Source organism: Portunus trituberculatus, chromosome 43 (genome assembly GCF_017591435.1).
Source record: "Portunus trituberculatus isolate SZX2019 chromosome 43, ASM1759143v1, whole genome shotgun sequence".
Lineage (NCBI taxonomy): Eukaryota > Metazoa > Arthropoda > Malacostraca > Decapoda > Portunidae > Portunus > Portunus trituberculatus.
Genome location: NC_059297.1, coordinates 5,918,036 through 5,932,443, shown reverse-complemented (window position 1 = coordinate 5,932,443; position 14,408 = coordinate 5,918,036). Strand labels below are relative to the sequence as shown.

The 14,408-nt window shown below is 39.6% G+C and overlaps 1 protein-coding gene across 8 annotated transcripts; it reads right to left on the bottom strand.

Moving 5' to 3' along the window:
* Positions 1-5,775: 5,775 nt before the first annotated feature.
* LOC123518069 (dolichyldiphosphatase 1-like) lies at positions 5,776-12,398 on the bottom strand. 8 transcript variants are annotated; one of them, XM_045278643.1, is made up of 7 exons: positions 11,960-12,398; positions 11,561-11,717; positions 8,352-8,452; positions 7,826-8,004; positions 7,330-7,425; positions 6,782-6,910; positions 5,776-6,354 (listed from the first exon to the last, which is right to left on the bottom strand). In XM_045278643.1, the coding sequence occupies exons 1-7, from the start codon at positions 12,185-12,187 to the stop codon at positions 6,225-6,227; spliced, it is 1,020 nt and encodes a 339-aa protein (XP_045134578.1). In that variant the 5' UTR covers positions 12,188-12,398; the 3' UTR covers positions 5,776-6,224. The 8 variants fall into 8 exon arrangements, with proteins under 8 accessions (XP_045134578.1, XP_045134579.1, XP_045134580.1 ...); XM_045278644.1 differs by having other exon boundaries at positions 5,779-6,354; positions 11,561-11,713; positions 11,813-12,195; XM_045278645.1 differs by having other exon boundaries at positions 5,779-6,354; positions 11,561-11,713; positions 11,897-12,195.
* Between the last annotated feature and the right edge of the window lie 2,010 nt (positions 12,399-14,408).

Genomic DNA, 14,408 nt, shown 5'->3' with positions numbered 1-14,408 from the left:
TGTCCACATAAAAGGAAGCAAATGGAACTCCCAATTCAGAATGGAGTAATATCCCAAAGACTAGCTTCCTATAGACTCAGTGTTCCCTTAACAGCACAACAGTGTGGCTTTGGGATGCAAAAGTTATAAGTGATGGTCATCTTAAATGTGTGAAAAGCAATAATGACTTTTAAAACTAATGCATGTGTCCCATGGTCGAGAATCCTATAACGTCACTCAAACTGTCAATTCACTAATGATAGATAAGGGAGTTCAAGTGAAGTGCCATAACCATATCTCTTTACTTTATTACAACCAATATAATATCTAACAACAGTATATTTGGAAACTTTTATTACTGCACCCAAGTCTGTACCCACTGAGAAATATCCTCTGGGATAAAAAGAAGCATTCAGCAAATGCAAAACTGAATAACCTTGAAACTTATCCAGGTGATACTCAGTGGGCAGAAACTTTCTTTGATATTGCCACTCATTAACAACCATTTAACTACATGGACATTAAATGCAGGTCCCTCAACCAATGACAATAATGTTATTGTTTTCCATGCAAATACTACAACGTCTCAACTTAATTTTCCATTTTAATTTATAGAAATTCTATAATCTTTTTAACTAAGATGTTTAAAAAATGTATACTTAATTTCTACACATTTCAATTAACATGTTTAATTTGACTTGACTTGTTGTGCGACTGACTGGCAAATAGTCTATCATAAAATTACATACATATAACAACCTTTATACAGCATGTTAAAAAATTTACCTCATTTAAAAAAAACTGTATTACCATCTGTGTGTAGTGCATATTTGCACACAAGTCAAATGCCATTGTGTATATATATATATATATATATATATATATATATATATATATATATATATATATATATATATATATATATATATATATATATATAATTATATGTAAAAAGTCACAACCAAGAGGTGTGGGGTTTGAGTTTCTGGCCAGGTAACTAAGAGACCATTGAATTAAGCCTCCAGTCAGGCTAAATGCCCTGTTCATAAACCTGAGAACAGGTGTGCAACAAGGCAATGAAAAAGTGACCCCTAAATCTGACAGTAGATGACCAGCAGGTGTGTGTGTGTGTGTGTGTGTGTGTGTGTGTGTGTGTGTGTGTGTGTGTGTGTGTGTGTTTCACTGTTTGATCTGCTGCAGTCTCTGACGAGACAGCCAGACGTTACTCTACGGAACGAGCTCAGAGCTCATTATTTCCGATCTTCAGATAGGCCTGAGACCCCAGGCACACACCACACACCGGGACAACAAGGTCACAACTCCTCGATTTACATCCTGTACCTACTCACTGCTAGGTGAACAGGGCTACGTGAAAGGAGACACACCCAAATATCTCCACCCGGCCGGGGAATCGAACCCCGGTCCTCTGGCTTGTGAAGCCAGCGCTCTAACCACTGAGCTACCGGGCGTGTGTGTGTGTGTGTGTAATTCACCTTGGTCGCCTGCTGGTCACCCAGCCAGTCTTCCCCATTACGGAGTGAGCTCAGAGCTCATAGACCGATCTTCGGGTAGGACTGAGACCACAACACACTCCACACACCGGGAAAGTGAGGCCACAACCCCTCAACTTACTTCCCGTACCTATTTACTGCTAGGTGAACAGGGGCCACACATTAAGAGGCTTGCCGATATGCCTCGCTGCTTCCCGGGACTCGAACCCGGCCCTCTCGATTGTGAGTCGAGCATGCTAACCACTACACTACGGTGTGTGTGTGTGTGTATGTGTGTGTGTGTGTGTGTGTGTGTGTGTGTGTGTGTGTGTGTGTGTGTGTGTGTGTGTGTGCCAACAGTCTGTCTGTGTCTATGGAATCACTTGGGTCATTTGTTGTGAGACCAGAAACAATCCAAACTATGTACACAAGTGGCAAATAGTTAGTATAATCAATAAACGAAAGAATAAATTAATAAAAAAGTAAAAAATTAACAAACCTATCTATCCACACAGCAGACTGATATTCCCTCTCAAGGTGGGTGGCTGAGACAAGACAGCAAGCATTGTCTCTTTCTAGGAATACAGATATGGACGAGAAAATTCTCAGTCCTCTCACTTTACATATGAAATACATACATAAACAAATAAGTAGAAATATAGCAATAATTCACAATTAATAAAAAAAAAAAAGATATATAAGCATCAGTTAAAATGAACATACCAAAATAAAAAGAATAAAAACTAGAGAAAACAAGAAAAAATTAATTTCTCTTTGCACTGCACAAATATTACAGGCTGTTATTAGCCAAAAATTCATAGTATCTAATTTTCTTTGCTCTTCCTTTTCTGTGACTGCAATCACAAGAACAACATGATTCAAGAAGAGGCTGCCTGTCTTAAAAGGACTTAAAAGAGGAATTAGGATAAATTCATGGATGATGATGGCTGATGGTAAGTTTTGAGTAATCATGAGTTACCTTGTGTAAGTCAGCTGGCTTTTTAGTCTCCTTATTTTCTTATAATCTTAGATGTGTCATCAAGCCTACACTGTACCTGTGACATGGAAATGACAATACTGCCACCTACACGAACTACAGTAAAACTTCAAGTCAGACACTTTTTAAGGAAGGACCTGGAAGGAGTAACATGAAAACTTCAACAAATTTCTCTACATACAATACATGAAACAAAGAGCTAAAGGGATATCAGTAGGCAGTTTGGACATGAAGCATACTGCAGGAGACATACTGAACATCTTGCAGACATGGAATTGAAATGCAGTGCTGGGTTTTGATTAAGTCAAATTGGCCCTCTAAGTTAGTGAGGTTTTACTATAGTATTACAATTTTCTCTATGCTTAAGAAGCCTAATCTTTCATATGTATGATACCTATTTGGTGACGGTGAGAAGAGAGCTGCTAAGAAAGGAGAGCATTTGGTACTTATAAAAATGAATGACACATGGCAAATTACAGGCAGTGTAGTAGATTAGTTGGCTGCTTCTTTTTCAAACGATGAAATGGGACTTAAGTAACAAACTTCACTGGCAACTCATAGAGCAGGTAAATGGTTGCCTTACCATATCAAATGTTGTGTAAAGAATCAGTATGCTTCTCATTTCATTAATTCATTACATTAGACTGCATCTATAAACCAGCCTGACAAACTACCCTTACACACACACACACACACACACACACACACACACACAAACATCCATCCAAACATTCCCTAATCTATATCACTAAGAGCACTCTATCTGCCTCACTTTTTCACAGCAACAAAGCTGAACCTGAGGACAAAAGTAACACTGTTCAAAGTGAGGAAGTCAATGACTGTGAGGGCAACCACTTTATGACCCAACACTTATCAATCTGGCACCATGACCTAATCTGGCAACCATCCCATTACCAGTTTGCCTCCACTCTCTGGTAGTAGTGTTGTTATTTTTTCCTTTGTTAGTGTTGGACCATTGTTGTGTTGTATTGTCCAATGGTACTCAATACACAGGAGGTATTTTTAAAAATTTCACTTGGTCAACCCTTGTTCAAAATAAACTATTTTGGTGCTGGAGTGGTGAAATGATGCTCTGGATTCCACTCTCTACAATACCTCCCACATAAATATAACAGATTTTAAATATTTAATCTCTGTAAAATTAGCAGCAAAGATCTATAATTTAAAAGATGGTGGGGCAGAGAGGTACTGACGGGCATCATTAATTTACTTCCCAGTTGTGTCCTTGCCACAATACTGCTTGTTTTAAGTGAGAACTAAAGTTTGTTAGTTTCTTTGAAGGAACTAAGTGCAACATTGCTGCATATAGATACATAATATCAAATAAAAAAATCACCTTAGCACTTGAGTCTCTAAGGATGGGAGAAGACAGATCCTCATTGATCACTCTTAAAAAAATGTCTGCAGTGCAAGCAAACAAAACCACCAGCACCAACAATAAATCTAAGAATTAAGTTCACAGTATCTTTACATTCCTTATCATCTCGAGGTCACTTCCAGCAGGTATGAATTTTCATTTCAAGAAATTATCCTTGAGATGATTACATGTAAGTATTATGGTTGAGAGAGAGAGAGAGAGAGAGAGAGAGAGAGAGAGAGAGAGAGAGAGAGAGAGAGAGAGAGAGAGAGAGAGAGAGAGAGAGAGAGAGAGAGAGAGAGAGAGAGAGAGAGAGAGAGAGAGAAGCATGTCAGGGTTGTGGTGCTAATTTCTAATAATAATAATAATAAAATAAAATGAAGAAAAAATGATAATTAGAAAAAAAGCAAGGAATGTCAATCACACAGCTGAAGGCTTCTTTGCCTGATCTTGAACCTTTGCTGAAAAACTGTTCTAAAGGAAGAAAATGGTAAACCATTTTTTCACATTGTATCACTATGCATCCAAGTGAAGCACTGAAGACATCATGCTAACCTAATATGAAATACTTTCAGACATCCTGAAGTAATTTCTCTAAACATGGCTTAAAAGAATTCTGTCTACCTGACTACCACATACCTTTGCAGGAAGAGTGCAATGTTAAGACTTTACACAAAACTACTTTCCCATAGCAACAATTATCATGTCTGGAAAGTCTTATCATTCTTGAATGCAAATATCTTCAGTCTATTCCTCATACAGTATATACTTAATTTTTGGACTTTAATTCATAAAAATAGTATATAAAAATTCATTCCTATTAGAAATATCCATCAGGTATCTGTCTCTATACTTGACTGCCATCTTCAGTGAAGGAATAGAATGAAAGATGAATTACTTGACTGTCCTAACAACTGGTGATAATAAGATTACATTCATGGACAGTTACTACCAAGATTCAATACTTATTCCCAGTAAGATGTTTGAAAAAACAGGGAGGGATATTCCACTATGTCATATTAATTCCCATTGATAATAAGCAGCAAATCCTTAGCTCAATACCATTATCATTTTGTTCCAGGTCCTTATTTTTTCTTAAATGATTAAAAAGCTGATGTATTTTTCCTCTCCCCACCACCTGTCTAACCACTGATACTGCTTTTCCATATATGTGCTGAAGGAAAGTTCTGTCTGTATGATAGCCCCTTCAATGTGTATTCCTGGTTGCTTGCTGGTCACCCAGCCAGTCTTCCCCATTACTGAGGAAGCTCAGAGCTCATACACCGATCTTTGGGTAGGGCTAAGACCATGCCACCCTCCACACATCAGGAAAGCGAGGCTACGACCCCTCAAATTGTATCCCATACCTACTTGCTTCTTGGTGAACAGGGGCTACACATTATGAGGCTTGCCCATTTGCCTCACTGCACCCAGGACTCGAACCTGGGCCTTCTTGGTTGTGAGCCGAGTGTGCTAACCACTACACTATGCAGGTGTGTGTGTGTGTGTGTGTGTGTGTGTGTGTGTGTGTGTGTGTGTGTGTTATTCACCATGGTCGTCTGCTGGTCACCCAGCCAGCCTTTTCCCTACAGAAAGAGCTCAGAGCTCGTAGTGACCGATCATCGGGTAGGACCGAGACCACACCACATTCCACACACCGGGAAAGTGAGGCCACAACCCCTCGAGTTACATCCCGTACCTATTTACTGCTAGGTGAACAGGGGCTACATATTAAGAGGTTTGCCCATTTGCCTCGCCGCCCCGGGACTCGAACCCGGGCTCTCTCGATTGTGAGTCGAGTGTGCTAACCACTACACTATGCGGTGTGTGTGTGTGTGTGTGTGTGTGTGTGTGTGTGTGTGTGTGTGTGTGTGTGTGTGTGAGAGAGAGAGAGAGAGAGAGAGAGAGAGAGAGAGAGAGAGAGAGAGAGAGAGAGAGAGAGAGAGAGAGAGAGAGAGAGAGAGAGAGAGAGAGAGAGAGAGAGAGAGAGAGAGAGAGAGAGAGAATATTTCCTGTCTACAGTTCACTGGTGCATAGTCTATATTTATGAATACTTTGTCAAACATCAGTAATAAATACTACAATTTGATGAACATCCTAAATTTATATAGTGGCAGTCTATTGACATTCATGGGCAACAGGGATCACATACAGGAACAAAAGTACCGTAACTTCTGAATAAGCACTGAATAATTAAATAAAACATAATCAACATAAAAATTTCTTGCAAACTATGGCTTTACTGACAAAGTAATGAAAAGTAATAATAATAAAATAGACAAATCAATGACTAAAACAAACATAAAATTGGAACTATGCTCAAATAATATCAAACTGCAAGGAAACCAACAGCACAAATACTAACAGATTACCACAAATGTCATTGACTTTTCATGGAGGTAAGTTTGCGGTTTCTTGCTCTGCTCTCGGTGCGTGCGTGAGTGTACTCAAACCACAGAATGTTAGGGATGAGGGATGTGTCTCGGATCATCAGCCTCTCACATACACTCCTGAAAAAATGAACATCCTATGATAATCTAAGTACTAAGGTAAAAGTATTTTTTCAAAACACTCCAGAAAAGAAATATGTAAGTAACTTGTAATTACTCTACTTCAATTCTCAGGTATGTGTGCTCTCGTGATCTAGTTTACACTCTCAAATATTCTGAAAGAAGAAATATCTTGTAATCACTTAAACTCCTGTGTTCACATATTGTTCATAATACATTTCACATAAAAAATCCTCATGGAAAAGTACATATTTTGTAATTATTCTATTTTTCAAGTATGAACAATTTTCATAGTAAAGTATATATCAAATAACACACCTTAAAATATGAATACCTTATCATAGTTCTAATTCTCAACAATATTATGACAAGACATTTCCCAGATACAGTAGTTATAATTTCAGTGTGCCTCCTACATGATGCTCACCAGGATGCCACTGTGGGGAACAGTGGAGTGAAGAGAACATGGACCACCACAAACCAGCCACAGCCTAACAGCATCCCCACCATGGCCCCCAGCAATACCTGGGCCCATGAGTGATACAGCAAGTACACTCTGCAGCAACAATGTCAGGTTAGATACTGCAACATCCTCTTGCTATAGAAAAGTGATACTGATGCAATAAGTGAAGAAAACACCAAATTAAGAAAATGACTATTATATCTTGCATTCCCTAATATTTTTTTTTTTGACAATGGTACAGTTACAATTTATAGGTGAGTAGCATGTGACACTCAGCTTCATCATGTCAGATATTTTTACTTATCCTCAAGTCCTCAGATTTGGTAAGAATTTATCAATTGTCTAATTTTTCTTACTAGTCTGTTCGTAGTTCAGAGGATTTTGGATTGAGGGAAGCTATAAAACCTAATGAAATGATTGCCAACAAATTAAGGATTTATTAACTTCCTCTATGTTCTTTAATGAATATTACATCCTACATTCATGTGCTGTTAACTAAGTGAGAGCAGCACCTGGAGTAAGCAACAATAGCAGCCGCAGTGATGAGGCCGACAGCTACGAGCACCTTCCACAACAGCTCCATCACATAATTACTGATGTGGTGTAACCTGAAAAATAATGATGAAAATTAACAAATATCTTTAGAATATGTGTTGCCATAATTTTCATCTATTAAAAAAAAGAAAAAAAAATATTAACAGGTGGTTAAATGCAATACTTTGTATTCTTCGTCAAACAATTTGTCCTAGGAAAACATAAACAACAATTACTCCAATAATTACAACAGTAATTCATGCAAGACTTAACATATGCTTAGTAACTCTGAGAGTGTCCTAGTGCACAACTTAAATATTCAACAAACACTAAACTGTTTGAGATGTTACTGATTTGTACCTTTGACAACTCTCTCCAGACTAAACAAGCACACAACCCATACTAGAACATACATATCTCCATTAAGTATTATCATTGCTAAGATGTGTGTAAAGTCTATTAATTGGCACCAACCTAAATATTAAGAAGAGGACAGAATAACTGGCAAAGAACCACATCATTTGTGAGTGGGATGATGGCATTCCATATTCAGTATAGAGTCCACCCCGCTGCACTGGCCGAGGCTCTGCAATGATGTTCTTCAACACCAGGTTGATTCCTTCATTTATTAAAGCGCCAACAAAGAATGTGATCTGCAGAGAAGAATAAAAAACTAAATAAAATAAAATAAAATAGAATAAATCCATGGAAAGAAAATAAATTGTCAGCTTTTATGAAATATATGCAGAACAAGTATCAGAAGATGGCAGATATAGATATCATATAAGGTTGAGTAACTTCCTTTATTGTTCCAATGCCATTACCAACTTTTGCTACAGATAGATTCTAAATATTTCAGAGGACTAATGATGGAAGAGGACACACTAAACTGTATGTGGGTGTTGACTGTTGAGAAAGATTATATAATTTCAATAATTTTTCCTCAAAATTTTCTTTACTGAAACTGTTGTTTAGAATATAATAACAAACATATACTCACTGTGTGTAGATCTCTTCTAAACAAAATTAATGTCACAAAACCAACAATAATTGCCATGGGGGTCAAGCTGCACACTGCCAAAAACTTTCCAATGAGATCACCTGGGAATGGCAAAGAATACTGCAATATAGTGACAGGTTGAATCATATATATTTACTCTACAAGGAAATGTTTGGTTATAAAGGAGCTGCTGAAAGACTAAATTAACATAATACATATAAACATAAAGAACCTACTTAACTGCTGCTTTCCTCAAAAAAATGAAAACTATGTAAATGCATGTTCTGAGATCTGAAATTATAAATTCATCAATATCTTGGGGAATATGAAGATAACCTTAGCCTCTTATCCTGAAGTTAGTACTTGCATGTCAGATAAAAATCAAGGCTGCAGATTATCACGCGACATGAACTTCCAGACACTTGTTGGGAAAAAAAAAAAAAAAAAAAAGGTAAAAGGTTGGTAAAACTAGAAGTTATACAGCCCTTTTTTCCACTTATTAAAGGGTTTGAAGATCTTGTGATTCTTATGAACCTTGGAGTAGTCCTGTGATGCTATCACAGGAGCAGCAGGAGGCTATTTTCCTCAGGGAAGGCCTGTATGTCAGGCACACATGGTGATGAAATGGATGGTTCTCGAGTTCTTTTTAAATTCTGAGAGAGGACTTGAACCTATGCACCCCTTACATCCCTCATTCCAAACCTAAAGTGCATCACTCTACTCGCTGTGTCACAAAGGCACAATTGCTGTTCTTGTTGTTGTGATGGGGCTACCTTTCTTGATTTTGATTTTTTTTTTTTTTTACGGTAAGGCCTATAGTGCCTGTAAGCACACTTGAAGAGTGTATGGGAAGCGCTGTTCAATTTCCGCCCATTAGTGGCGCAGGCAATTTTATTTATAGTGGTACCCATATTAGGGCCCATATCACCACCCAAGCTCATCTTGAGTGTAACCACCTAGAACCTGGGTATCATGGTGACATGTAGGTAACTTTAAACCACTCAACAAATGGCAAAGTGTTTTAAGGCTGTACATGGTGGGATTCAAACCTATGCGTGGACGTCTGCCCAATCCCACGCTCACCACATTATCCACTACGCCACCGCCTCCATAATACTCTCTCTGGTATCCTAACCTGACTAAGTTTAACCAAACAAGGATAAGGTTTTGATAGGTTAGGATGCTGGTGGTAAGATCAAGAACATGGCAACCACTACATTAAGTACAGAAGGGCTGTGCAACTTCTTAAATTTACCACTGTTTTACCTTACTTTTTAGTTAATTTTTTTTTTTTTGTGGGGCCCTTTAATAAGTTTCTGGAAGTTGATCCATAAATGTTTTATGTGATATTCTGCAACCTTAAGTCTGCGCTTTCTTAATACACTCAACCCTCTCAACAACGGACCTCTCATCAACGGATTTCGGAAATTACGGACAAATTCTGGAGTCTGGTTTAATCTACGGACGAATATCAAAATGCGCGCGATTGTCCGTTCCCGGCAAATTATTGTCCGGTAGGTGGCGGGTCGGTCATGTCATCAGCTGTTGGCCGCCATGTTTAATCTTCAGTGCGTGCATTTTCAACCAACAGCGAACATTGTCCAGTGCTTACCACGGCTTTTTTATGCATTTGTACCCTTCCCATGAGTGCTTAACCTATCCAAAATGCTTCCTAAACCTAGTAAACCAGTGAAGCGTAATCAAAAGGCTCTTCCACTGGTTGCTAAGCTTGAACTAATACAAAAATTAGAAAACGGAACAAGTGTTGCGAAGCTGTGCGAGGAGTATGGGGTGGCCAAACAGACTGTTCCAGACATCAAGAAAGCCAAGCCTAAATTAATGGAATATGCTGCCCAGTATTGTGTCGATGCCACAGCTAGTTAGAGTGGCAAAGGATTACCTAGGAAACATATGAAGACTGCAAGAGAAACTGGGTTAGATGCCGCGGTAATGAAATGGTACGTGCAGGAACGATCTGTGGGGATTAATGTGCGTGGTGTGGAGATAATGTCAGCCACCAATCGTCTAGCGGTCAAGCTTGGGCTACCAGATTTCAGGGCTAGTGACGGCTAGTGACAAGTGTTCTAGGTCCTTGTACATATGTAAATAATCCTGCTGTTCGTATTAAGGTGAGAGAACCTCGCTTTCTGTATTGTTTATTAATATTTATTAAACTGACCATGCTCATGTCATCTATTTCAGGTTATTTGTTGTACTTAATGCTTTGTAATATTGCTTGAATGATTTCTTAATGATTACACAGTATTTTACGTACATTTTATACAGTTTTTTACATACTTTTTCAATCTACGGACAGGGTCGTGCACGCATTTGATCGTTGTTTTGAGGATCGAGTGTATACATGTCCTGTCTGTTCTCCTTGATTCCCAGCTCCCCTTCGCAGCTCCTCCACCCAGCTGATTTGACATCACGTATATGAAGCCAGGGTATTGGTCAATATGGCAATGTCCTAATATCCTCCCTATTTCTCTATTCATTACCTTTTTTTTTCAATCTCTTGTTTTATTCCCATTTCTTCCATTCATTATCCATTTTCTCTCTATCCTGTTTTATTTCCACTTCCTCCATTTATTATCCATTTCCTTTCTATCTCCTGTTTTGATCCAATTTCCTCCATTTATTATCTTTCCTTTCTTTTTCCCTTGTTGACCAATAGCGTGGCTTCATATTATGTGATGTCAAGTCAGCTGGGTGGAGGAGCTGCAAAGGGCGAGCCAGGATGTGTATATTAAGAGCGCCCTTAAGTCTTGCCGACATGTATGTATATAAGTATTAACCTCAAAAGAAGAGGCCAAGGTTAGCTCCTTATCCACTTTTAGCTTTTATGAATAGACATCACTGAATTAAGGACAGACAGGGAGATAATGATTAAACAATTGGTTAACACTTGAGACAGAAAACTGCAAGCATTATATTCAGGATTAATATGCTCTAAGTGGGTCTTTTTATTTAATTGTTTTTGTTGTCCTTGGCCAGATTTCCTCTTTCACACACACATACATATACATAAAAAAAATAATAATTAATTAAAAAAGTCATGTAACAAAATACTTCTAGATAGATTACCCAGGAACCTGCAGGGTTTACATTATGTTAAGAAAAAATTATACATCTAACACATCACACCATGCAAACAAGGGAAAGTAGTAAGACTATAGGTTAACACAAGTAACATCCTGCACACTTACCATTTGGATATTCTACGTAAGTAAGCGAGAAAGGCTTCCACTCTAAGTCTGCCATAGCTGCCGAGCTGGTGGTGGATGGTGAGCGGCTGCTGGCGATGTATGTATGGCCTGCGTGTGTCCCGGTGTGGCCTGCAGCCTGCCACCTACCACCTGCTGCCTCACAACAATACAACAATGGATTTTATTCTTAAACGCTTCGGGCATTCATATGGCCTATTTTAATACACTACAATGATGAAAAGTTGAGGGTACCTTAGATTTTTTCAAATTGCCGATGCAGAATTCTTGTTAAATGCTCACCAAAAGTAATGAAAACACTCTTGAAAATGCCAATACCTTGCACTGCAGTTTGGTGTCATACAAGTAAATGAACTAAGAGATCACAGACTTTAAACATACGGGCCAGTCGTTCTCTAAGTGTCGAGACAGTATTGCTTGCCTATGATCACTTCTGCATCTGTTTCCAGTCAAGCCTCGGCCCTCGGGTCTCGCCTCGCCAATGCAAATGTAAACAAACAGGAGGCAGCGCCGCAGCTCACCGTCCCGTTGTCGGCAGAAACTATTTTTCTTCTTGTAACACGTTTCATTGAATCGCTTCTTCGGTTGTTCCCTTCTTTCTTCTGTCATTCAGTCTACTTCAATTAGTCTCTGTCTTTCTTTTTTCCCATCTGTGTGCCAGGAACATATCTCATGATTTCGTCCGATTCCAGTCTCCATATATTAGTACCGTGCCGATCTCTCCTAGTTTCCTACACCAAATATGACTGACATTTTCCTTCACTTGTCTTATCTCTTCCTCTCACGTCTCACAATCCACTATGATATGTTCTATTGTCTCCACTCCTGTACAGAAACTGCAGCTTCGCTCTTGTTACTCCCTTCTACTATTTCTTACCACCGTCTTGCACTAAACAACAACTTAAAATTAATTATACTACCCAGTCTCCTGTATGCCATCATATTCTCTAGCTTCTGTTTTCTCGTAGATATACCATTTCAAAATGGATTTTTTTTCTCCAAAACCATGTCTATTTCCTCCACCATTCTTTTTTTTTATCTTTCTATTTACATCCTTAGATGTTATACACATTCTTTGTCCTCCTAGTTTCCCATCTCTTTAATGTTCCTATCATTGCTCAAACAATTTACTCCCTCAGTCTCCTACTTGCCAGTGAAGTGCCTCTGGTCTCTTTTTCCGTAAGCGTCTTATACGTGTTATCCCATCTGGAGGAGGGCTGAAGGTCATGGAAGAGATTCACCATCCCTTCATCAGGAGCATGACGCCCTTGGTGTACTGCGACGCCGTGGTCTCTTTAACACTCCCCGAAGTGTCGAGTGCTGCAGCACCTGCAGAGAGTTAACAGTCATGAGATGCAAATGGGTAGATGGTCATTTCCGTGGGAGTCGTCGATGACTTCTCAGAAGTCACGGAGTATATTTGGCGAGAGCAATGATAAATCAATGGCAGACCAGTCCGATCATCTACACAAGTTGCACTTCCATCATTCAGAAGACAGAGGTTTGTCTGTACGAGTATGTTTACTATCTGCTCCCCACGTACACTTGACCTCTCACTTCCCCATTGTTGATGATGGGCGTTAAAGTCGCCAACAACTAATCTGTTGCCCGGAAGCTGGCTAATTAGATATGTAATGTCATCATCAACAATGGGGGTATAGGGAGTTAAGTAGAGGGAACAGCCAGCCAGATACGTGTCGTTGAATCTCACACTGCACGCGACAGCTTCCAGAGGTATTCAACGTCACTTCTGTTTGTGTCAGTGTTTTGTGTATGTATATAGCAACGCCGTGTCCCTCATATCTTCTATATGGGTGGTAGAGTTTTAGCACTGCAGGATCAGGCTGATCCTGCAGTGCTAAAACTTCGACGGTGCGGGAGCGGCGAGGACATGAGAAGGGCGTTGGCGTTCAAGTTTTGTTAAATTTAATTTTTTATACTTGTCAGTCTTTTCATCCTTGCTGGAAGTGTGCAAAAAATAGGAGAGAGATATGAAATAGAGAAAGTGATAGGAGTAGAAGTTTTAGTGGAAGTAGAAGTATTCTTGGCAGATGATGAGTTGGAGGGATTGAAGGGGAAGCTGTGATGGTAGATGGGACAGGCAGTAGGTCAGTCTGAATGGCAACAGTACACATCTTGGGTGGAGCCCTACTGTTGAAGAGTGGGAAACGTTTGAAGCAGGCGCGGCCTGCATCTGCTTCACTCGCATCCTTGCTTCATAGTAAGAAATTCCCTCAGTAGCTTTAACTGCAGACCTCTTTCTCCACTTTCCACGCGGGACAATCGCTTAACAAAGTGGAGTGAGCACCCTCACAGTTACGGCACTTTTCTACCAAGGATGTGCACTGGTTCACCGAGTGGCCCTCTCCTGCGCATCTGCCGCAGTAAGCATGGGAAGAAGACCGACAAGCGTTGCCATGGTGACCGTAAAGCTGACACTTGAAATAACGGAGAGGATTCGAAATGTAGGGGCAAACGGGAACCGACTCGTACCCTACATGAACCCTCTCTGGTAACTTAGCAGCACTGTAGGTGAAAATGACCGAAACCGTGCTCCTTTTGATACCGTCGACCATTTTAGTTATTTCGCGAGCTTCAATAACGTCCTGGTCAGCCATGCAATCGACAATCTCGGTCGAGTCCATGTCCACAAAATCGCGGTGGGAGGCGACTCCCCGACACGAGTTCATGGACACCGGAATCGAAGCCTCTATCTCGATGTCATGGATGCGCTTGAGCTTCAACAGTGACTTGACTTGATTTACGATAAGTGTTTGAACTAATAAGTCACCACTAGACTAGCAAGCTTCTTTACACTGATAACATTTCC